The sequence below is a fragment of the Notechis scutatus genome, chromosome 2 (genome assembly GCF_049901735.1).
Source record: "Notechis scutatus isolate UNSWTSFEM ecotype Mainland chromosome 2, rNotScu1.2, whole genome shotgun sequence".
NCBI classification, from domain to species: domain Eukaryota; kingdom Metazoa; phylum Chordata; class Lepidosauria; order Squamata; family Elapidae; genus Notechis; species Notechis scutatus.
In genome coordinates this window covers 249,057,176-249,081,032 of record NC_142010.1, presented here as the reverse complement: position 1 = coordinate 249,081,032, position 23,857 = coordinate 249,057,176, and the positions used below count along the sequence as shown (strand labels likewise).

At 41.0% G+C, this 23,857-nt stretch overlaps 1 protein-coding gene across 2 annotated transcripts; it reads right to left on the bottom strand.

The window, feature by feature from the left end:
- Positions 1 to 1,087: 1,087 nt before the first annotated feature.
- Positions 1,088 to 21,555, bottom strand: C1QTNF3 (C1q and TNF related 3). Of its 2 annotated transcripts, none has more exons than XM_087958532.1 (6): positions 21,117 to 21,555; positions 14,293 to 14,401; positions 11,417 to 11,571; positions 8,013 to 8,142; positions 4,576 to 4,675; positions 1,088 to 3,396 (listed from the first exon to the last, which is right to left on the bottom strand). In XM_087958532.1, the coding sequence occupies exons 1-6, from the start codon at positions 21,429 to 21,431 to the stop codon at positions 3,237 to 3,239; spliced, it is 969 nt and encodes a 322-aa protein (XP_087814658.1). In that variant the 5' UTR covers positions 21,432 to 21,555; the 3' UTR covers positions 1,088 to 3,236. The 2 variants fall into 2 exon arrangements, with proteins under 2 accessions (XP_087814658.1, XP_087814659.1); XM_087958533.1 differs by having other exon boundaries at positions 21,333 to 21,555.
- Positions 21,556 to 23,857: the final 2,302 nt, after the last annotated feature.

Here is a 23,857-nt window from a genome sequence, read left to right as displayed (position 1 = left end):
TGCACTAAGACAATTTCCGTAGTCATGTGGCCAGCATGCTTATACTCCAAAGATACACAGAATGCTTTTACCTTCTCACTGAAGTGGCATCCTATTCATCTACTCGCAATTTACATGTTTTTGAACTGCTGGGTGGGCAGGAGCTGGGGCAAGGAATGGGAACTCACTCCATTAACGCAGAGCTCAAACCCTGCTAGCTCTCCAGCTGACAAAGTCAATATCTTTAACTACTGAGCCACTGTGCCCCAATCAAAACCTATGATCATCAGCCAACTGTGATGGATAGCAGGTTCAGGACGCTGCCTTAAAATGACTCCAATGCTTTAAAATGACTCCAATAAGCAAACAATAATCACAAAGATATTTGCTATTGAACAAAATATGACATGTCAAAACACCCCATCCTGCCTCTCTTGCATCTAGGAGATAAAAATCGTATAAGACATCAATTATATGATTGCCCAAATGTCTCTGTTACTGCAGTATATTGTATGGACTGCATTATTATTTGTTTGTTTTTTGAGTCCTCTTCCTCAGCCAAATTTTCACCCTCCCCCCTTTAAAGATCATTTTTTAAAAATACAGTATAAAGTGCAGAACTTTAGTGTATTTTTCTTTTTGTGCACAAAATACTTATTCAAAATGGTCTTTAATTAATTAGTCTTCTGCACAAAATAACCAGATGCTTGAAACACATTTCTAATAACTAAATGCAAAAGGCATTCATATTAAGAACAGGGGTCATAATAGATTATTAATAAATGAAGATGAGAGTAAAACTACATTTTGAAAGCATACCTTCATCTTGCTAATATACTTTTAACAGTTTACATTCTTCTTTGGTGCATTCTAAACAAGGCTACATTTTTTAATGACATTCACTACAGATTGCAACTCCTGCTAAGTCTAAAGTATTCAATGTACCAATGTATATTAAATGTTTGTAAAAGATGAAGTATTGTAATATATAGCCTACCAGCTTCAAAAAGACTATACTTTGCTGCTGTCCAGTGGGTAATTTACCAGAATCTTCTTTTCTCAGTTTATTTCCTAAACATACTTTCACACAGGATGAAAATAAAAATCAACCCTAAAACTGATAGATTTATTTTTCAAAGATTGAGCAGAAGTGGATATTAGCAAATCCACTGCAAATCTTCAGCCAAAGCGAAATGTGCCCAAAGCAGGATACACATCATTTGCCACAGAATACACAAATATGCACATTTTGAGATTGTTGTGTATGTTTGAAGCCAACAATTCAATTTTACCTAGTTTAAAATTTTACCACGTTCAAAAATGTAAATGCATTATTTAAACCAAAAGTTAAACATCTCACAGTTGTTTGGTATTTTAAGAGTTGCTTGCTAACAATAATCAAGATTTACTGGATTAATCTGGAAAGCTTTTGTTGTTGTTGCTTTTTCATAAAGCTGTCTGAAAAAGTGCAGCTAGTCTCCTTCCAATGTGTGTTTCTCTCTGTTTTTATATACCAGTATGTATGCATATATAGTGTAAGCATATCCCCATGTTATCCTCAACTGACAACTGGGACCAGAATTTGTGTTCCTGAGCAAGGTGGTTGTTAAGTGAGCCACACCCAATTTTATTACCCTTTTTGCAATGGTTGCTAAGCAAATCATTGCCATTTTTAAGTGAATCATGCAGTTGTTAAGCAAATCCAGCTTCCTTCATTGTCTTTGCTTGTCAGAACTGGCAGGCAAGGTTGCAAATGGCAATCATGTGACTCCAGGATGTTGCCATTGTCATAAACACCCATATTTCCCTGAAAATAAGACCCAGTCTTATATTTTTTTGCCACCAAAAAAGGCACCAGGTCTTATTTTTGGGGAATGTCTTCCACTGACTCATCTTGCAGTGGCAGCGCTAACAGCCCTGCCCAGCAAGAGCCCGTTGCCGGCCTACTTCTTCTGCGACCACTTGCCCCCGCTTGCGCGCATCACCCTTGGCCTCCATTTCCCTCAGAGGCCTTCAGCAAAGACCTCTGCAGCCAATAAAAGAGCTCTGGATTGATGCACAAGTGCAGAAGGAGTGAGCTGGCAAGGTGTGGCAAGTGTCGGGTTGTGCGAGGCCTGGCTGCAACTGACTGAAGGTAAGTACCGGTAGGGCAGCTCTATCCCTCCACCTTCAACTTAGCTTGATTTTTACCCATGCACTCGCCCCAACCCATGCACCCTGGAGTGGATGGGGACTTAACTAAGGCTTATTTTGGTGGGGGGGGGGTAGGGATTATATTGGGCACACATGTAAAAAGCAAGCTAGGGTTTATTTTCTGGATAGGTCTTATTTTTGTGGAAACACAAGATCTACTGGTTTCCTTGGCACCCACGTTTTGATCACATAACTGAAGACATAGTCATAAGTGCCAGGACTGGTTATAAATCACCTTTTTCTCTCCTTTTGTGACTTCAAACACTCACTAAAGGAATAGCTGTAGGTTGAGAACTACCTATACTTTTGTATTTAAAAATACACGAGTTTCCAAATACACATATGACTCACAGACACAATGACATGCCGTTTGAATGTTTTGTAACATGCAACATCCATTAGTGCCCAAGATTAGAAGAAAATTGCTGGTTTAGAATGGAAAAAGAAAAGGCTACAATCATAATTCTATTAAATTACCAGGAATAGGCGTTTGGTAACTGTTTGGTATCCATTAGCAAGGAAGGAAGAATGTGCGGTAGGATGCAAAATGTCATTAAAAGGGCATATATAAATTCAGGCCTAACCTCTTCTTACCACGTTTCATAATTCACAACATACTGGTGTCAAGAAAGATCCTGGGATTTTAGTACAGGTAGTCCTTGACTTACAACCACAATTGAGCCCAAGACTTATGTTGCTAAGTGAGACATTTGTTAAGTGAGTTTTTCCCTATTTTACGACCTTTCCTGACACCGTTGTTAAGTGAATCTGGCTTCCCCATTGACGTTGCTTGTCAGAAGGTTGCAAAAGGTGATCCTATGAACCCAGGACATTAACTGTCATAAATACGAGTCAACTGCCAACTAGTCGAATTTTGATCACGTGACCATGAAGATGCTCCAAGCATCATAAGTATGAAAAATGGTCATAAGACACTTTTTTTGCTGATGTTGTAACTTCGATCAGTCACTAAACAAACTGTTGTAAGTCGAGGGCTACCTATGCAAATCCAAAGGGGAGGGAAACTGTGTTGCAATTTTGTACTGCATTTCCAGGGAGTAAATCTATTTGGTTTCAAAAAGAAGGAACCCAGCAAAAGTGGAAAATCGTTGGTGATCTCCATGCAGGGCCCCATTGCCCATCCGCAGCCACACTTCATCTCCTTTGGCGAGTTTAAGCACTGCGCTATTGCTGGACGAGTCTGATTTTCCTTTGGATTCGAAGCTAAGAACAGAGAAACAAAAAAGTAAACTGGTTTGTTCTTCACAAACCTTCTACAAGCATTGTTGCAATCCCTAGAGGTAGTCCCAGTGGTGGTATGCTACCAGTTCGGACCAGTTCAGCCAAACCGCTAGTAAAATAAAAGAGGTGCTGATCAGCTGAGAGGAGGAAAACAAGCCTCCAAGGATCAGCTGAGAGAATAAAAGACCAAAAAGCGCATGGGAGGGTGTGAGGGTCACTCCTAGATTTTCGTTTCTTCATCCTCTCAGCTGATTGGCTTGTTAGGGGTGTGTGCCACCAAACTGGTAGTGACTAAGGTAGCATCTCACTACTGGGTAGTCCTCATTTAGCAACTGTCTTGTTTCTTAAGATCTTAATTCCGGGATACCTTTATTTCCAGAAGTTGCGCCTGGTTAGCCTGGTTTTCACACTGTCATCTTCTTCACTGGTCCAGCACAATCTTTGTCCTGGTTAGCTCTTCTTCTTCAGGGTGGCCTTATTTCACCACCGCTACAACCCGTCTTCGGAGGGGAGTATGCCTAGCCAGGGAGAGGAGATGCATCCCCTCCCCTCAACCCAGCTGTCAGTCTCCCCCTTCTTCACCACCCCTACAGGGTGGTTCTGGCCTCAAAAATAGATGTTCGGAGCCCTCCGACGAGAGAGCACGGATTGTAGCCGCGCATGATCGCGGTCTTCAGTCCGTCAATGAAAAAGACTCCACCGGAAGACCGGCGCTCCTAATTCTTAGCCAGGTAATCTATGCTAAGGGATAGCAGCTTTCCCTAGTGGTTTCTCTCCATACCCATAACCTATTGCTTTTTAAAATTGGAGGTCTTAGGGCAGCGGTCTTTCCACCTTGGCGGCCCAGCGTGTGTGTGTGTGTGAATGGCAGGCACTCGCCATGTGAGCAGAAGGTGCTAGTGTTCACACACAAATCTCCACTTGCACAAGTGGGGGGCACGAATGGAGCTTTGCACGCGAGTGCAAGGGCCCACCACACATGTGAGTGGAACTTTGTGTGGCCTGGTTTCAAACAGGCTGCAGCCCGGGAGTTGGGGACTCCTGTCTTAGGAACTGAAGCTGACACCATTGGAAGGCAGATCATGTGCTCTATCCCTGCGTTTCAGTTCTTCTCCCAAATTTATTTCACATATTTGTAAGCCCCCAATACACCCCACCCACCTGTATAAGCTGAAGACCGTGTTGCCATTATGCATCAAGTAAACATAGACTTCTTCGACATCTTCATGCTTCATCATATTGAAGGAGAAGAAATACACTCCTAGAAGGGAAGAGAGAAAATATATAGTACAATTGAATAATTCAGTGGCACAGGTACAAGATAAATCAGGCTGTTCCTTTGCAGCTGCTTCAATAACCTCCTCTTTCTCCATCCCCCTTATAACTCCCCCGAGAAACACAACTCAATGGAAGTGAAAGATCTCTGAAGAAACATACATAGTTCAACTAACCCAGGGGTGTCAAACTCAAGGCCCCTGGGCCAGATCTGGCCCACAGGGTGCTTAAAACTGGCCCGTGGGGCCACCCTGGAAACAACAAAGGATTAGCCTGCGGTGCCTCTGCCAGCGAAAATGGAGCTCGGGAGGGTCATGTGCAGCTCTCCTGAGCTCCATTTTCGGCTGGGAGGGCCTCCTGCAACCATCTGCCAGAGAAAACGGAGCTTGGGAGGATTCTCTTAAGCTCCATTTTTGCTGGCAGAGGGTTGCAAGAGGCCATCCCAGCCAAAAATGGAGCTCAGGAGCCTGCTTTCACTGGCAGAATGGTCAGGCTACCGCAAGTGCCCCCCAACATGAGTGACTGGCCACAACCTCCCTGGCCATACCGACCCCAGACCCCCGAGGTCAATCACAACCCTGATGTAGCCCTCAATGAAATAGAGTTTAACACCCTTGATCTAACCTCTGGCTAAAATCAATTATTCATTTGTGTATTAGGACGGGGATTGTACCAATATTGCCATCAAGTCGACTGTTGTACTAGAACACTCCTTAGCCTGGTTCAGATGTACAGGTAGTCTTTGACTTACAACGGTTCCTTTAGGGACCATTTGAAGTTACAGTGACTCTGAAAAAAGTGACTTATGACCGTTTTTCACGCTTGCAATCACTGCAGCACTCCCGTGACCAGGTGATCAAAATTTGGATGCTTGGCAACTGGCTCATATTTTTGATGGTTGCAGTGTCCCAGGATCATGTGATCGCCTTTTGGGAATCTTCTGACAAGTCAATGGGGTAGCCAGATTTACTTAACAACCGTGTTATTAATTTAATCACCAGATTTAATTTAATCACTTAACAACAGTGGCAAGAAAAGTCATAATGGGGCAAAATTCCCTTCACCACTGTTTCACTTAGCAACAGAAATTTACGGTTCAATTGGGGTCATACGTTACACAAAAGAGATGCTTCATTTGTGTTGCCGCACATTCTGGATGTCAGCATTCCAGCAAACCTCCATTCCAACCAATAACTCTGAGACAGACAATTTCTCAAAAGTTCTTTTTATTTTGGATAGTAAACTGGCACAACTGGGGAATCCCGAATCTGAAAGTTCCGGGCTTCCTTGCAATAAGTAAAAACTACAAATCCACCCCCTGCACCCATCATGACATCACATGCCCCAATCACCATCCATCCCAACTTGAGACTTCCCCTCACTTATGTGCAAAATAGCATGACCTTGAATTAGAAAAAGAATGTTATTATGTCTAACTACATACACTCCAAGAAATTCCCCCCTCCCACTTTCACAGGCTCAAAATGTGCCAGCGTGGGAACATCCGGTCTCAATATGACTTCCAAAGCTGACACTGGAACATCAGCTTCAAAGTTGTTGCACAGCCCTAGTTTTGCCCCATTTTACGACCTTTCTTGCCATAGTTGTTAAGCGAATCACTGCAGTTGTTAAGTATGTTATATGGTTGTTAAATGAATTTGGCTTCCACATTGACTTTGCTCATCAGAAGTTCGCAAAAGGGGACCCTGGGACAGCGCAACTGTCAGAAATACAAGTCAGTTGCCAAGCATCTGAATCATGTGACCATTAGGATACTGCAAGGGCCATATGTGTGAAAAACAGTCATAAGTCACTTTTTTCAGTGCCACTGTAACTTTGAATGGCCACTAAATGAACTGTTGTAAGTCAAGGACTACCTGTACCTATATTCAGAACTAATCCTTACCAAATAGAATAAGAATCCCACCAAACTTAGAGTGCGCACTTTTGGCCACAATTGTTAAGAATTCTTTCATCTTTTTGTCCAAGATGAATAGCCACACTTGCATAATATTTTGTTTCATCTTTGAAAGAATCCAAGATGATGTAAACTCCTGAAGCTTAGAATCTATTTTGGAACTTTAAAAGGCTATCATTATTATTTTTTTAATGCCAGTTTGGCAAAAATTTTAAACTCTTGTAAGCGCCACAAATTTTCCATAAATGGAAGATGTGGGGAAAGGAGAGGTATAAAAAGATGGATATATTCTTGTGACTGACAGATCTCATTTCTAGTCTACTATTAAGTTTACCAGTGAATGTGGACATATTGAAAGAACAGTGATTAATAAAGGCACGCTGTTTAATTTATTATTGTGTAGTCAAAGCAATAATAGCTTGACTAGGTTGCCTTTAAAAAGTTTTAGGAAGAATATTATTATTTTCTGGGCTTTCAAAATCTAATTTTGGACTGTTTACAGCTTCTGTTTTGATATTGTCTTGAGCTTGTTATTAGTTCTTAGAAGCTAATAAAACAATATATTTAGCAGCTGGGTTCTTGTATTGATCAGGTTTTTCTACAGCTATTTTCCAAGGCATCCCAGTGGGGTTTTGTCAACATGCAAAGAACCTGATCAATATCTTGTTCCAGATCTGCTGAAGCCTGGAGAATCAGATTATTGAATATGTACAGCAAATTTGAGTTACTTCTGTTATAAAGAAGTATAAAAATAAAAACTTTTCTGGAATGTACTCAAGAAATCATGAATATCATCTGCATTACTCCACTGTATTACCATGGTATTGTCCTAATTCAATGTTATTTTATTTCTTTATTGTAAACTGCTAGGAATCCATACAGACTACAGCAGTATATAAGGGACAGAAATAAATACATTTGCAAAAATCAAATATTGGCTTTTTTATTCCCTATATTATACTTTCCATTATTTCCTGTTGAAATTTTATAGGCAAGTTACACAAGGACATTTCTCAGTTGTAAGTTACATTCATGCAACTTACACAAGAACAATACAAGAAAAACCTTCCCTTTTTTTTTAAAAAAAGAATCCAAACAGAATTGGTTGTTGTTTTTATAGAATTTGGCAGAATGCAATCTTTCTGAACAAGCAATCACAATGAAAATGTTACATTTTGGTTCTGCAAAAATAATAATCAGTGACGGACATTATGTTTCAATCAATTAAGAAGACATCTTTAAAAAACATCAGAATGTTTATCTTTGTGTTTGATCCAAAGTGAAACACAATATCGGTCTAAAGTCTCAAAGGGGAATAATTCTGCTTGATTGCATCAAGAATGTCCAAGGCAAATTGTTTCTTTTACATAAAATTTGCACAGAATATATTATCTGCTATACTCACCATTCACTGGCGCTCCAAATCGTCCAGTCATTACATCAAAGAAATTGCCAATGTTGGTTTCCACGCTACTGAAGATTATCCCGCTGTTCTGGTTACTAAAGTGGGTGGCCATGGAAGCCATAAATGCAACCTAAGCAAAATAGAGTTAGCATTTGAAAAATAGGAGAAAGGCAGACTGGAAGACATGGTTGAAAACAATCAATTCTGCATCAACTTCTTTCCTGGTTTAGTTGAGGAAGGAGGAGAAGGGAGAGAGAAAGGGAGATAAACTTTAATTTCCTAAATGCATCACTAAGATCTGGGCCAGCACTTAGCCAACCTGACTAACAACACTGCCATCGATTGATGTATGAACAGAGAACCACTCATATGAAGGAAAGAAAAACATCTAAATCAGGGGTGTCAAACTCAATTTCATTGAGGGCCACACAGTGTTGTATTTACCTTGGGGGGGGGGCAGGTGGGTGTGGCCAAACTGGGCATGGCCAACTCAACATCGCTCATGTCGGGGGCGCCTGTGGTGGCCCGAGCACTCTGCCAGCAAAAACAGGCTTCTCAGCTCCATTTCCATCTGCAACGGCCTCCTGCAACCCTTTGCCACCGAAAACAGAGCTTGGGGGGGCCACATGTGACCATCCTAAACTCTGTTTTCTCTGGCAGAGGCCCCACACGCTGGTCCTTCGCTGTTTCCAGGGTGGCCCCACGGGTCAGATCTAAGCACCATGTGGGCTGGATGTGGCCCGCAGGTCTTGGGTTTGACATCCCTGATGTAGATGTACAATCTAAAAAAAACAGCTCCATTTAAGATTATTGTATAGTTTAACATAGCAGCTGAGTTGATGGACTTCACTTCATGCTATCTCAGCCACAGGAAGTTTTAGTGGGATTTGTCAGATTGGCCCCAGGATGGAGGGAATAGAGAAGAAATCTTACTCACAGGATTACTTTGGCTTTCAAAATAAAAATAAGGTAAGGGAATTTTACCTGATACATATAGTAAAGATTTGAAATATCTGATTGTAAATGTATTAACAGTGGCTAGGATTGTATTTGCTAAAAACTGGAAAAATGAGAAAATACCATCGCAGGAGGAAATCATTAAGAAAATATTGGAATGTGCTGAAATTAGTAGATTGACATTTGAAATTAGAGAACAGGAGGATAAACAATTTTATAAAATTTGCGACCTTTTCTATCAATGGTTAGATAATAAAATACAATAATGGAATATGTAGAATTTTAGAAAATAAATATATAAAGATGTTTTTTTTTCTTTTTTTATTATATCTACAAAATGTTTTTTAGGATAGATTTGGGAGGATTATATGAATTGTTATAAAATAAACTAAGTAAATTACAGTTATCTCGCAAAATATGAATGAATAAAATTATTGTCAAATGATTGATTAATAATGATACTAGGGTATTCAATTTTTGATTGATAATATGAGCTATTATGCAATGTAACTGTAATTGAAGACTATGAAATGGATGCACAAAAAAAGTTGTAAACCAACCGGCACACTGCTTGTATACTTATGGAAGAAAGTTTGATGTTTTTATGTTTTGTTTGTTTATGTTTGTCTTTAAAAACCAATAAAATTTACAAGAAAATAAATAAATAAAAATAAGGTGTGCGCCAATAGTGATAGCAGGGGTGTCCAGAATGTACAGATCAGTGGTGGGATTCAATTTTTTTTACTACCAGTTCTGTGGGCATGGCTTCGTGGCCGTGGCAGGGGAAGGATACTGTAAAATCTCCAGTCAGAGGTGGCATTTTCCGGTTCTCCAAACTACTCAAAATTTCCTCTACAGGTTCTCCAGAACTGGTCAGAACCTGCTGAATACCACTTCTGGTACAGATACATTCTGACGTATGACCATAATGGACCCTACAACTGCAGTCGTAAGTCTTGACAGTCTCAAAGTGGGTAAACCTTAGTTTTGTAGCTTTTCTTGCAATGGTCATTAAGCAAACGCCATGATTATTAAACAAAGTAGACATGCGGGGGAATTTGGTATTAAAGTTGATGAGGTTGTGAAAATGTTCTACGTTCCCTTTAAGATGCGTGCTATGGAGTGTGGCTGGGCAGTGCGGTGGTGCAGCATAGTGTAAAGGTGGCCAGATGTGGGAAGGGCTGCTGCAATGCCACAAAGAGCAGACAGGCACTACAGTGTGTAGGTGGGGTGCTCTAAGTGGGTACGTCCTACGTTGCATGAGATCCCTGGATCTCCTAATCCAGGGGTGTCAAACTCAAGGCCTGGGGGGGCGGATCCAGCCTGCGGGGTGCTTAGTTCTGACCTGCAGCATGGAAACAGCAAAGGACTAGCCCGTGGTGTTTGGGAGGACCCTCTGTTTTCATTGGCAGAGGGTTGCAAGCCATTGCAGCCAAAAACGGAGCTCTGGTGCCCATTTTCGCTGGCAGAGTGCTCAGGCCACCACAGGCGCCCCTGGCATGAGTGATGTCGAGCTGGCCATACATACCCTGCTCCCCCCACGCACACACCCCAAGGTCATACACAACCTGATGCGGCCCTCAATGAAATCAATTTTGACGCCCCTGTCATAACCTACAGTGGGCTCCTCTGTGGGAATTGCTATCTGTTTCCTCGCGCGTGCAAGGACAACGGGCCTTCTGGTAGTTGTTTGTAACACGAGGCGGGGACAAGGTCGAAATGTTGCCACTTCTTACCCAGGATTGTAGCAAACTTAGACTATACAGCTTTGTATTCTCATATGGTATTTTGTGTGATGTAATGAGTTTGTAACAACACACTAACAAAAAATTGCAAACGTTAACAAAGATTGCTTCTAATAAAAGAGGGTGTCAGAGCCTGCCCTGTGCTCTCATCCCGATCTGGCTTCATGGCGTCGTCTCAGTGTTTTCATTCATGAGAGACTTCCAGTGTATTTATTCATGAGAGACCACCACACTCCTCAGGAGAAAAAGGAACGGGAGAAACTTGTGGGAGGGATTCCTGACCTTCCCTACCAGCTTTCCCATTGTGACTTTGCTTGCGGAAAGCCAGCAGGAAAAATCGTAAATGGTGATCATGTGGCCATGAGACACTGCAACCACCGTGAGTGCAAGTCAGTTGCCAAGGGCCAGAGTCTCAATCACATGACTGCAGGGTGATAAAGGTGAGATACTTTCAGAGTCGCAAATGTTCTGTTAATATTGTAACTTTATCATTGATGTAGTGTTACAACTGCCGCTGTAAATTGAGGACTACCTGTAGTACTCCTGGTTGGTGCTTCTTGTCAGGACTGCCTCAAAGAAAAGACACAGCCCACCCCCCAAATCCTCTGGAACATAGCCAGGTAAACAAACCAACCCATTGAATTGCAATAGGCAGTCACTTTTGGAAAAATCATGCTGTCATGAAAATTAGGGGGAAATTACCTGAAGCTCTGTCGGGATGCCAGGATAACCCTTTTCTCCTTTATGTCCTTGAAGGCCTCGCTCGCCTCTGGGTCCCAAGTCCCCCTTATCTCCTTTGTCACCTTTCGATCCTTCTGTGCCAGGTAATCCATTATTCCCATTGTTCCCATGGTTTCCTTTGGGCAGTCAATCAATAGGTTGCTCGGTGAAACACAAGCTTTAAAAGACTCCATGCAAGTCTGTTTTCATTTCTAACCTACGCTTCTTTTGGGCAAAATCTGATGTAACCTTTCTCATTCTGGTATCCTCTAGATGCATATTCTACTACAGCACCCATCTTCCTTAACCACCAACAATCGGGAATAATGGAAATTATAGTTCAAAACATTCCGGAGTACTAGTAAGTATTGAGATCCGGATATCCTTTCTAAAATAGTAGGAAAAAGGGCAGGGATAGATAAGAAGCAACCTGGTAGGAACTGAATTTTTGAACATGCTGGCTGGGGAATTTTGGGAATCAAAGTTCACACAGTTTAACATTGCCAAACACTGTTGAAAAACAGTGGCCACCCCAAAATTAAGGGTGTTTTGAGAAGCAAACTGTATTGATGAACCAATAATAACAATGGCTTTCTTGGACAATAGGGGAATTTCCTTCATTTTTGTCCTAGGATTTTTTTTCTCTACATATAGCATTGACTTTGCTTCTTGTAAGTCAGCTGAGAAGACGTAGGAGAGGAACAGGCAGAGCCTGGGGGCAGAGTCAAGCAAGTAATCAGCCTAGAATCGTTATATTCCCACAAAAGGTCTAAGTCCAACCCCTCTTGAATTCTGCTGACTCTTCTCTAGTACCAGTTTAGTGCTGACCATTAGTTGACTGATTCTTGTGTATAGGCATGAGCAAAAAATTGGAATATAAAGCCCATTCTTCCTGTCTGAAAGTCACAAATATCAATCATGTAAATCTGGGATACTCCAACCGTTAAAAATACATGCTGATTATCTTTTTGATAATATGACTGTGGGGAAACTGCAACAAGTGGGAATAGCAGTCATAAGTTACTTTTTTCAGCGCTGTTGTAACTTACATCTTTGTAATGTAGTAAATATGTTGGAACTTATTTAACGTTGCATAGTAACAACAGAACTAAGTTGTCACTTGCCTGTCTCATTAAAATACCTAATTAATTACTATAGTTGGTGAATTATATCAGTATCTTCTGAAGGACATTTTCATGTTTTTAACTTAATACACTTAATATACTACATACGTTTTTGCCATGCCTTCAGTCATTTATGGATATATGGTATGAAACAAGAAATTGGGCATTAATGTTGATATAAATGAAATCTACTATTGCATTTTGGTTAAGGCAAAATGAAGTTCAGCTATATAATAAATTGTCTTCACTTTGGATACACACCAAAAGAACCAAGTTATTTGAACCTGTTGCCCTCCAAAGCTGCTAATAAAAACATTTTATTCAGCTCAGAAAAAAATGGTGGGACGGGCTATAATGAACTTAAAAAAAAAAAAACCCTGCATGGCAAGAATCAAAACTGCTGCTGCTGCTGTCAGTAACTAAATTTAAAAAAAAAAAAATAGGAGAAAGAACTGGCACAATCCAAAGATTTCTTTGCAACCCTGATTCTTACACAAACAGGGTATTGCAAAAGCAAAGTTGTCACGGCTACCTATATTAACATCAAGACATTGCTTAGGAGAACATTCTGATACCTTTCCCACCATGTAACTGGTTGGAAGGGACTTGATGGTCTTCAGGCAGGAAACCCTATGCCATTTCAGACAAATGGTTATCCAATCTCTTCTTGAAAACTTCCAGTGTTGGAACAACCACAACTTCTGGAGGCAGGTTGTTCCACTGATTAATTGTTTTAACTGTCAGAAAATTTCTCCTTAGTTCTAGGTTGCTTCTGTCCAGTGGTGAGATTCAAAAACTTTTATTACTGGTTCTGTGGGCATGGCTTGGTGAGGGTGACAGGGGAAGGATACTGTAAAATCTCCATTCCCACCCCACTCCGGGGGAAGGTTACTGCAAAAACCCCATTCTCTCCCCCACCCCACTAACCAGCTTTCCAGCTCGGTTCTCCTATGCAGGGCAACAAAACAAGACCCAGCTGATTAGCTGGGACTTGGGAGGCAGAGAATAGATGGGGGCAGGGCCAGTCAGAGGTGGTATTCCAAACTACTCAAAATTTCCACTACCGGTTCTCCAGAACTGGTCAGAACCTGCTGAATAGCACCTCTGCTTCTCCCCTTGATTAGTTTCTACCTGTTGCTTCTTGTCCTGCCCTCAGGTGCTTTGGAGAATAGCTTGACTCCCTCTTCTTTGTGGTAGCCCCTGAGATATTGGAACACTGCTATCATGTCACCCCTAGTCCTTCTTTTCTTTAGACTAGACATACCCAGTTCCTGCAACTGTTCATCGTATGTTTTAATGTCCAGTCCGCTCATCATCTTGGTTGCTCTTCTCTTCTCTGAATCAAACTTCGTTTGATTCAAGAGACTAAAGGCATAAGCCAGGGGTGTCCAACCTTGGCAACTTTAAGACTTGTGGACTTCAACTCCCAGAATTCCTCAGCCAGCTTTGCTGGCTGAGGAATTCTGGGAGTTGAAGTCCACAAGTCTTAAAGTTGCCAAGGTTGGACACCCCTGGCATAAGCCAAGGGAATATGTAGGGAAAGTGCCGGATAAGGAATTCCAGTACATTATTCCAGATGTTCTGGGTGGTGCATCATTTAGAATAATAGCCCAAAAGCCTGAGACTTGATGCAGCAGGAAGTCCTATGTATCTTCTCTGCTATGCAAACTGCCACAGAAATCAAGCAACCCCTTCAAGTGTTCATCATTATGCAATTGCTTTCTAATTATTTACCTGGGATTCCAGCAGGTCCTGGAAGTCCAGGGGGGCCTTGATAACCTCGAAATCCAAAATCTGCCCGGCAACCGCATTCCGGTGGGCTTTGAGGCCCGCTCTGTGTTGTCTGTAAACACATCGTTCAAAAAAAAAAATTATGGATATCATGGTTATGTTATCTATATATACAAAAGCGAAATACCACTCATGCATCATCACAAAATCTCCAGAACCGTAAAGCCTACAAACTTGAAATTTGGCACACATGTTCCTCTTGGCTTCTAGGTACTCACTGAGAAAGGATTTTTCAGAAGGACCATCAGAGCATTAGTATTTTGTATATTATTATTAGCACGCTCTGATGCTAAGGAGTTCTACTCTCCCTCCCCACCTGAAAAGAAATCTGTTCCAAATGCAAAACACAAGCAGAGGAGAGGAGTTTCAGTTTTAGTTTCAAAGCACCAAGCAGCTTTAGTACAGAACAGTTGAGCTAAGCCACGCCCAGGCTCCTTGCTGTCTCCTTTTTGCTCACACAGCAAATACTGCTTCAGTTTCCAAACAACCCTCAACTCTCTCACACACTGACAGGACGCTAGCCAGATGAATACCGTTGAGTGCTGGTAGGCAGAAGCAGAATTCCCCACCCCCCTTATTTTCCTCTCCAAAAACTCGATCACATGGTTTTGTAGAGAAGCATGGGTATCGAGCTAGCATATTAATATAAATAGCCCTTGACTTACAACTACAGTTGGGACCAGAATTTCCATTGCTAAGCAAGGTGGTTGTTAAGCAAGTTGTGCCTGATTTTGACAGCCTTTTTTTTTTTTTTGCCGCGGTCATTAAGTTGTCATGCAGCTGTTGTGAAATATGTGATCATTAAGTGAATCTTGCTTCCTCCATTGACTTTGCTTGTCAGAAGTCAACTGGGAAGATCGTAAATGGTGATCACATGATCCCAGGACACTGCAATCATCATAAATCCATGCTGGTTGCCCAAGAGCCCAAATTTTGATCATGTCTCTCCAGGGACGCTATGATGGTCGTAAGCAGTGTTGGTATTCAAGCAGGTTCTCGGTAGCGAAAATTTTGAGTAGTTCGGAGAACCGGCAAATACCACCTCTGACTGGCCCCACCCCCATCTATTCTCTGCCTCCCGAGTCCCAGCTGATCTGCTGGGTCTTCTTTTGTTGCCCTGCACAGGAGAAAGGAACCGGAAAGCAGGTTACAGGGATGGGGAGGGAATGGGGAGTTTGCAGTATCCTTCCCCTGCCATGCCCATCAAGCCACACTCATCAAGCCACGCTCATGAACCGGTAGTAAAAAAAAATTGAATCCCACCACTGGTCATAATTGCCAGGAAGTGTATGTAACTTTGAATGACTACCAAATGATTGTAAATCAAGGACTACCTATAACAGATTATCTGCAACAATAGACCCCATTCATGAAGAAGCTTCTTGGATGAGAAGTGAAACTTCAAAAACAAAACCCCCAAAAGTCCAGCGACCTCTTGAAAAAGCACATTCCTTCGTTGTTGCATTAAGAGATGGTTCCATCTCTGAACTGCCGCATTTTCCTATAAGCTTGCTATCCAGTGATAAATAGAAGCCTTTCTTTCAGGGTCATCCATAACAAATCAGGTCTTCTAGAGAGAAATGCTTGTGGCTTGCATCTGAAAAATGAGGCCAGGCAAAGATTGGATCAAACAAAAAAACACGTTAAACCTGCTGTCGCATTTTAATAAAGGCAGCTCCAGCCAAGAGCAGAAATGCTCCAGAGAGCTGTTCCGACCCAGCTCCCCAAACACAACAAATCCTCTAACGTGAACTCAAAAGATTCCTTTATTGGACTTCCGGTTTGTCGGCTTAGCGGCGGCAGGGATTCGCGGTGCGCGATCCCTGCTGCGCTAGCTGCTTTTGGGGCTCCGATCCGGACGGGTGCGAGCTAGGCTGCCCTGCAGGGGCAGCTGAAGGTAGGGGGATCCGGAGAGGGGTTTGGGGGTGTTGCAGACCCCCTCCCCAGCCGGCAGAACCCCTTTTCCCAAGACGGTGCAGCGGCGGTCCATAATGGCCGCCACAAAGAAGCTGGCAGCCGGGTAAGAATGCGCAGGAGGAAGTGGAGAAAGTTTTGAAAGGAGAAAGTTTTCTTGGTTCCTAGGACTCTAAGACATATTTAACAAAATTCCTGAAAAGTATGACTTTCTGAATGATACCTTTTAGAAGAGGAAAAAGAGGCAGTTTGATGGTGCTGAAAGGAAAGCTTACCCTCTTTTCCTACGGAATAAATAAGTGAATATTAAGAAACCTATTTTTTTAGGTGAAAACTAGATTTAAGCGATGAGTGGGAAGAGAGAGGACTAAAAAAAATATTTGTATGCTAAGACTTTGTTGGAGGAGATGCCTTAAGGATTTGAAGACTAAAATATATTGCAATAAGATTTTAAGAAACAGATTTGGACTTTCTTTTTCTCTGATTGATACTACCCCAGGAGGAGAAAGTGAGAACCCTGCCTTGGTTTGGACTGATTGATAACTTTGGGACTGTTTTATTTTTCTTTGGAATACTCTGGTTGTTGTAAGAAGAAAGAAGGGGAAAAGAAAAGAAAAGATTTATAATGGCTCTTTCTATTGAGGAACTGAGAAAAGATTATGAACAAGCAAAAAAATGGTAAAGCTGGTTTGAAAGAAGCCTTCCTTTTTTTTAGAAATGGCGCTTATTAACTATCAACAAACATTACAACAGATGAAGACAGCAGAAGAAGAAGAAGGAGAGAAAGCCATTTTTAATAAATCTCAGAACTCGACCAAGAAAGAAGGAAGAGGGAAAGGAAGAGAAATAAAGGACTTAAGATTTAAAAAAATACTTAAGAAAGGGAAAAAATAAGGTGCAAAATCAATATAATGATAGTAAACAAAAGGGAAAAGGAATACGACAGAGAAGGGAAGCCAGTAAGGCAGAGGCTAGAAGAAGGGGGGTAGAAAGGTTTGTTGGGAGAAGAAAGAAAGGGAAAAGGTGGAGAAAAGCTACAAAGTTTTGAAATTAAATGGGAAAAAAGGAATCTTTTTAGGGATAAAGGATAAAAGTATGATTTCTTCAAAGAGATTTTGCAAGGTACATAAGATGATATTGTAGTATTGTATTAGAAATAGAAAACTTAAATGGTTTAAGAGTTGATAAGAGATTAAAATGTTGAAATGTTTAATAATGATTGGTTTTAAAATTTAATAATATGAGGGGAGGTTTAGAATATTGAGTTTTAATTAAAGAGTTTAATAAGATTATGGTATTGATGTTATTATAAAATTTCTATTATAGTATTTGTTTTTAATATTTAGATCTATTGTTTAACTATGTATTTAATTATTCTGGATGTACTATTCAGATAGAATGTACCAAGCAAAATCGGATTGGGTATTGGGTGTTATTTTAAAGGTTAATTTGATTAATTTAGTGGGGAGATAGAAAGGCATCATACTCTGATTAGTGATTTCAGGAGAAATTTCTTTTTTTTATAAGGAGCGAGACAAAGGGACAATAAAGAATGGACAAAAGATACAAATATAATGACTCAAATTAAGATGATTAATTAAGATAGAATTAAGAAGAGTGAAATATGTGGAGAAGTTAATATAGAAGACTTAGAATGGTAAATAAAATAAGTAATGATATGTAAGATGAGCATGAATATAATTGAAGTCCAGGAAGAGAGAGATACCTGGGTCCAAGTTACTTTCCAAAAGATTTTTTTTATGTTTTGTGTGTTGTGTGTATATGTTTTTTTGGGGAGAATTAATAAAACCTTGCAGAAATATAGAATGAGAATAATGGTAACTAAGTCAGAAAGAAATAGATGAAATAATAATAATAATTGAATAAGAGTAAAGAGAAATAAAGAGTAATTGGATAAGAGGTTTTTGTATGTTTATATGGAAATGGTTTAAAACAGAATTATAGTTTATCTGACTTGTTAAATTTATAATGGAAAAAGGTTTAAACATGTAATGGATAATGATGATTTGTGTGTTTTGAAAATTAATAAAACTTGCTTGTTTTTTTTTTTAAAAAAGATTCCTTTATTAAGAAGGCCGGCAGCCCCAGCAAACAATTTCTCTCGCAGACCAACAAGTCCATCCAGCAGGGAGATGAATCAGCGGTGGGATCCTACCTGTTCCACTAATGGCTTGGTGATCACGCACGCATGCGCGTGCACCTAACGTGCGTGCGCAGCTTTCCCCACACCAGCTGAGGCCCGCAGCGCCAATCAGCTGAGGGGATAAAGAAGAGAAGAGCGCAGGGGCGGGCAGGTGGGTGGGGGCAGGCTTTTCTCTTCTTTCTCCTCTCAGCTGGCTTTTTTTCCCGCCTCTCAGCTGATCGTCGGAGGCTTTTTTTACTACCAGTTAGGCCGAACCAGTCCAAACCGGTAGCATACCACCACTGAGGTGAATAGTTATTTGCCACACCCACTTATCTCTGACCCCTGCCTTTTATCCTCAGAGCTAGGGTGGGGCCTCGCTAGCAGTGGTGGCTCTTCCTTCCCCAGGATCGGCCCACAGCTTTCCACTGCTCTGCCCTTCTCTGCACAGCCGCGTGTCAGGCACTGGTCCCAGCTGTTTCTCCTCTTCCTCATCATCCACCTCCAGACCTGGGGCTGTTGACTCTCCATCTGAGGGCTGATGGATGGTCCAGGCTTCGTCCCTGTCTCTCTCTGTCTGCCATATCCATTCCCTCTTCCCCCTCGGAGCTCCCAGGTTGCCCTGATGCTGACCCAAACTCCCATGCCTCCGCCTTCTCCTCTGATTCAGGTACTGGAGGGGTCGGCGGCCGACAGGCCACAACAAGAACAATATGCATGTACAATTGACTGTAACTTATTCCTTCTTAGGAAGAAATCCCAGGGGACAGTTGACTAAATTCCCAAGCAAGCTACATTCTCCATCCGTCAAGGTGAAATATACAGCTACCATGTTTGGGCTGCAAAAATATAGACAATTTCTAAATGGCAGCAAAGAGACTGCATGTGGTCATCTGTCTATTTGTAGCCCAGATATTTTATTTTATTATTTTTATTTTATTCTTTTATTTTTCTTATATGTACCCATTTCATATATTCACAACTATGTATACACTTGTACTTATTATCTTGTAAACAATTGACAAATCAAATAAATAAATAAATATGGTAGCACTAGTTAAAGAACGGTCCTAGAATGATTTCTTTCACGGTCAGGACACCTCACAGAGTATCTACAGGGTATAATCCACAGTGGCCCCAATGTACCTCTAAAGTTGGAGCTTGCCACTACTTGGCTATTATTCACTGAACTTAAAACACTACAGGGGAGGTGGGATTCTACCAGTTCAGACCGGTTCAGGCAAACTAGATGTTAAATTTATATCTGGTTTGCTGAACTGGTAGTTGAACTGACTGGCTGGTCCCACCTACCCCTCCCTTCCCCGGAGTCTCCACACAGCCCATTTTGATTGCAGGTAAGTGGAGGGTCCACACGGGGGCTCCGAGAGGGTGAAAAACGAGCCTTCAAGAAGTCCAGAAACAGGCCTGTTTCCAGCTTCCAGAGGGTCTCCGAACCCTGGGCGAGGCCATTTTCGCCCTCCCAGAGGCTTGAGGGAAGCCCCTGGATCCTTGGGAAGGCAAAAAATGGCCCTTCCAAAAGTTCTGGTAGGCTCACACCTATGCAGCAACCAGACAGCGACAGTGATTACAATAGGTGCTGAACACTGACTACCACAAGTGCAATGACATTCCAATTGGAAACCCCTTTTCTGCCGAGAAAAGCATTAGTTTAAACACAGATACAATTCAAAATCAGTAGAAGAAAAGTAGTTTGCTTGTCTCTTCACTCATGTCTAAATTAATATGTATGCATTGATCACACTCACTGACCCATCTCTAATACCTACTAACTGAAAATTATTCTATAAAATAGTTTTGTTCTTGCAAAGTACAGCCCGGACTATTTACTTCTATTTGAAGTAGATTCCATACAGTAAAGCTGGTTTTAATTAAGTGATTTTTAAAATGTAACAACAACAACAATAAGCACAGTAATTCTGGTGTCTAATATCTGTTGAGCTGAAAAAGAATTATAGGGCAGTGTATTTAATCACTTATAAAGCACATTTTCTACTTTCAGTGATAAAGCATAATCTCTACTTTTAAAATAAGTGTGCTTTTGCCATTCTTATGAACAGAATTCTTTGCATAAATTCTACTTTCAATTAAGAACCATCTCCAGTAAATGTTTCTGCAAAGTATAATCCTACACAAATTGACATAGAAGATGCATTGAAAAATACTGATACAGAGAGTTTTTCCTTATCCCACTGAAGAGTGCAGTCTTGCGTTCATGTCTGACAGCTTGTTTGAAGTTATCTTCATAACACAAAGGCTTATGATCCTATGCATCTTGTACAAAATTTACTCCAATATAAGATACTTTTCTCATAACATTTCTAATGTATCAGTATGGCACAATCTGTAGAAAGTTAAAATTAAGTCCCTAATTTTTACTATGGCCTGAAATGCTTAACAATTGCCCCGTTAAGATGTAAACCCATATACACACTGGCATTTACTTCTAAATAAACATGCATAAGATTGGATTATTGGCAGATTAAAGATAGTTGATGTCATAAAGGGAAAAAAGCATCTGTATGGAAAATTAAGCTCATAAAAAGGAAAAGTCCTATCCTTGAAAGACATCTGTGCACAGCATGGTCACTCTATCGTTAGGAACCCGTTGCTTTGGAGAAAAGTAGTGCTAGTGTTAATAAAAAGCTCGCATACTTTCTTAATAGTATCTTAGAAGATTAATTCAGAGTACCTGGACTCTGTCTGAGGTAGTCTGTGCTACATCATCTACGTCTGGTTTCAAGGCATTTTGGTCAGTAGAAGGACTATTACCATCAACTGCCTCAACCGTCCACTTATACAGTTGGCTCCGCTGTCTCAACTTTTCCCTGCTGCTGGAACCTTTATGGCCAGTCTGGTGGTGGCTCTCCAACACTTTGGCCACTGGATTATTATCTCTTCTGCTCACCTCCATGTTTTCTTCTTGGCCCAGGCAAAAATGAAGAAACAGAAGCAAAAGCAGGAGACTCCAGTTGAGGTTGTCCTTTGGTGCTATGTGACTCAACATTGCTAGTTCTTTAGAGCGAGGGCCTTCTGCTAGGAGAGAATAAAACCCCTGCTGTTGGTGTGATTGAAGCCTTGGAGAAGGTTCCTTCTACCGAGTCTGCCAGCAAGACCTGGTGGTCATCACTTTATAGGCTGCGGGTAATAAATTACCCTGTGAAAATGTCAGCGAGGCTGAAACCTTCATCCCAAATCAGTCATGCTCTCAGGAACAACCCAGTCATTATCCGCCACAACCCCCAGTACCAGAAAAATTGATTTGCATGCTGGAAATGTCCACCACATTTAATGGACAGCTGTGGTTCCTGTTGGGGGGCACTGACAAATGTTATTCCTTCTTTTTAAATGGGGGAGGGTTTTTTGGATTTCTTTTAGCGTGATGAAATGAAGCCCATATGGCAAATGCTTTAGGCTTCTTGATTAGATACAGAGAGGCTAGCTGCTCAGACTATTTTAAAAAAAATAATCTGGAGTTTGGAAACAGCGCTGCATTTATTTACTAGCAACAGGCAAATCTCAAACCAAGTGTATTTGATTTGCCAAAGGAATGGGTGGGGGAGAGATTTTGACTTATCAACTAAATTTCTTACTGTGTTTAAACAACTTCAGAGAATATTGGGAAAACAACCTAAAAATAGTTAGATTTAGGCATTTATTGATTCCCAGTTCTCAACATAAGATGTAATTTTTGCAACCAACCATCTTAGTTCCATGTATGCTCTTCTAATTTCTAATGTTTTCTTACAGGCAATTGCCAAACCAGATTTGGTTTTCCTGCCAAATAAAGATAAATGACCATGAACTTAAAATGTGGTTGAATCTCTTAAATAATATTGCCCTATAACATTATCCCAGTCTTTGGATTTGTAACTTTTATCCACAAATGAACACCTATGATACTAAAAATACAAGAGACACATTCTCAGTATTTCCATCTTAAGAAATTTATCCTAACAGAGCAGTTCCACTGAAAATCTGCAGTCCTCTATTTTACCAATCATCTACACCCTTCTATTTTAGGACATCATCTGTCTTGAAGCTCAGCAACCAAGAAAATCACTACCTTCTGTTCCAAATCTATTAAACACGCACATTTATAATTATATGCATACATGAATGCATAAGATAGAGTAAAAGAGAGACGTGTAGTCTGGTGGTGGGATTCAAAAATTTTACCACTGGTTCTGTGGGCATGGCCTGGTGCGTGTGGCGGTGCTTGGTAGGCATGGCAGGGGAAGGTTACTACAAAATTCCTCCCCACCCCACTAACCTGCTTTCCAGCTCCGTTCTCCTGTGCAGGTCAACAAAAGAAGACCCAGCCAATCAGCTGGGACTCGGGAGGCGGAGAATAGATGGGGCGGAGCCAGTCAGAGGTGGTATTTGCCGGTTCTCCGAACTGCTCAAAATTTCTGCTACTGGTTCTCCAGAACTGGTCAGAACCTGCTGAATACCACCTCTGGTGTAGTCCCAGATGTTTAAGAACCGACTTCTCCAAGCTGGTGCCCTCCAATTCTATCATATGATGAGTCCCAGATGAACCTCCCAATCGGCACATCTAATGGGGTGTGTGAGAGATTGCTCTGAGGCTAAGAAGGGAGGAGAGAAGATTTCCAGACACAAAGGATTAACAGATGGGAGAAGTAAGTTACTCCAGCCATATCGAAGAAATTGATTCTTAGCCTGTCATATAAACAGCTTGGGAAAAAGATTTAAAAGCTTCAGAGAATTTCTAGCTTAATGATATCTGTGATAAAGAAGGGCTGGGAGACTTTTATCTCAATTTTCAAGGTTTTTGAGAACCCTCTGAGCATAATTCATTAAAGAAAGTCCATATGATTTTGTTTCCTTGATCTTGCTCTTCTGTTAAGTAATTCAACAGATTGCTTGATAGAGGGTATTTTGAAATTCTGTTCTGAACATGGCACCCTGTTGATAGTCATTTTCAGAATAAATTTTCCTTCCGTGAATAAAAAGGACATAAATATCACCAACTAGAAATACCTCTGTAGAAATACCTCTGTGAAAAATAAACTGCAAATCTTACAGGATTTGTCTCCTTCACCAAATGGAGAAAGAAAACCCAAGATTAGACTTTCTGAGGGAGAAGTTGGAAGGGATTGTAATAGAAATATACCACAACTCTTGGTAGACTTTAGTTTGAAACAGTGGTGGGATTCAAATTTTTTTTATTACCAGTTCTGTGGGCATGGCTTGGTGGGCGTGGCAGGGGAAGATACTGTAAAATCTCCAGTCACAGGTGGTATTTGCTGCTTCTCTGAACTACTCAAAATTTCCACTACCGGTTCTCCAGAACTGGTCAGAACCTGCTGAATACCACCTCTGGTTTGAAACCTAAAAAAGCTTCTGGTAATCAGCATAGAAAATACCAAGCTAGATAGTCTAATGGTATTGATTATTAATTAATTATTA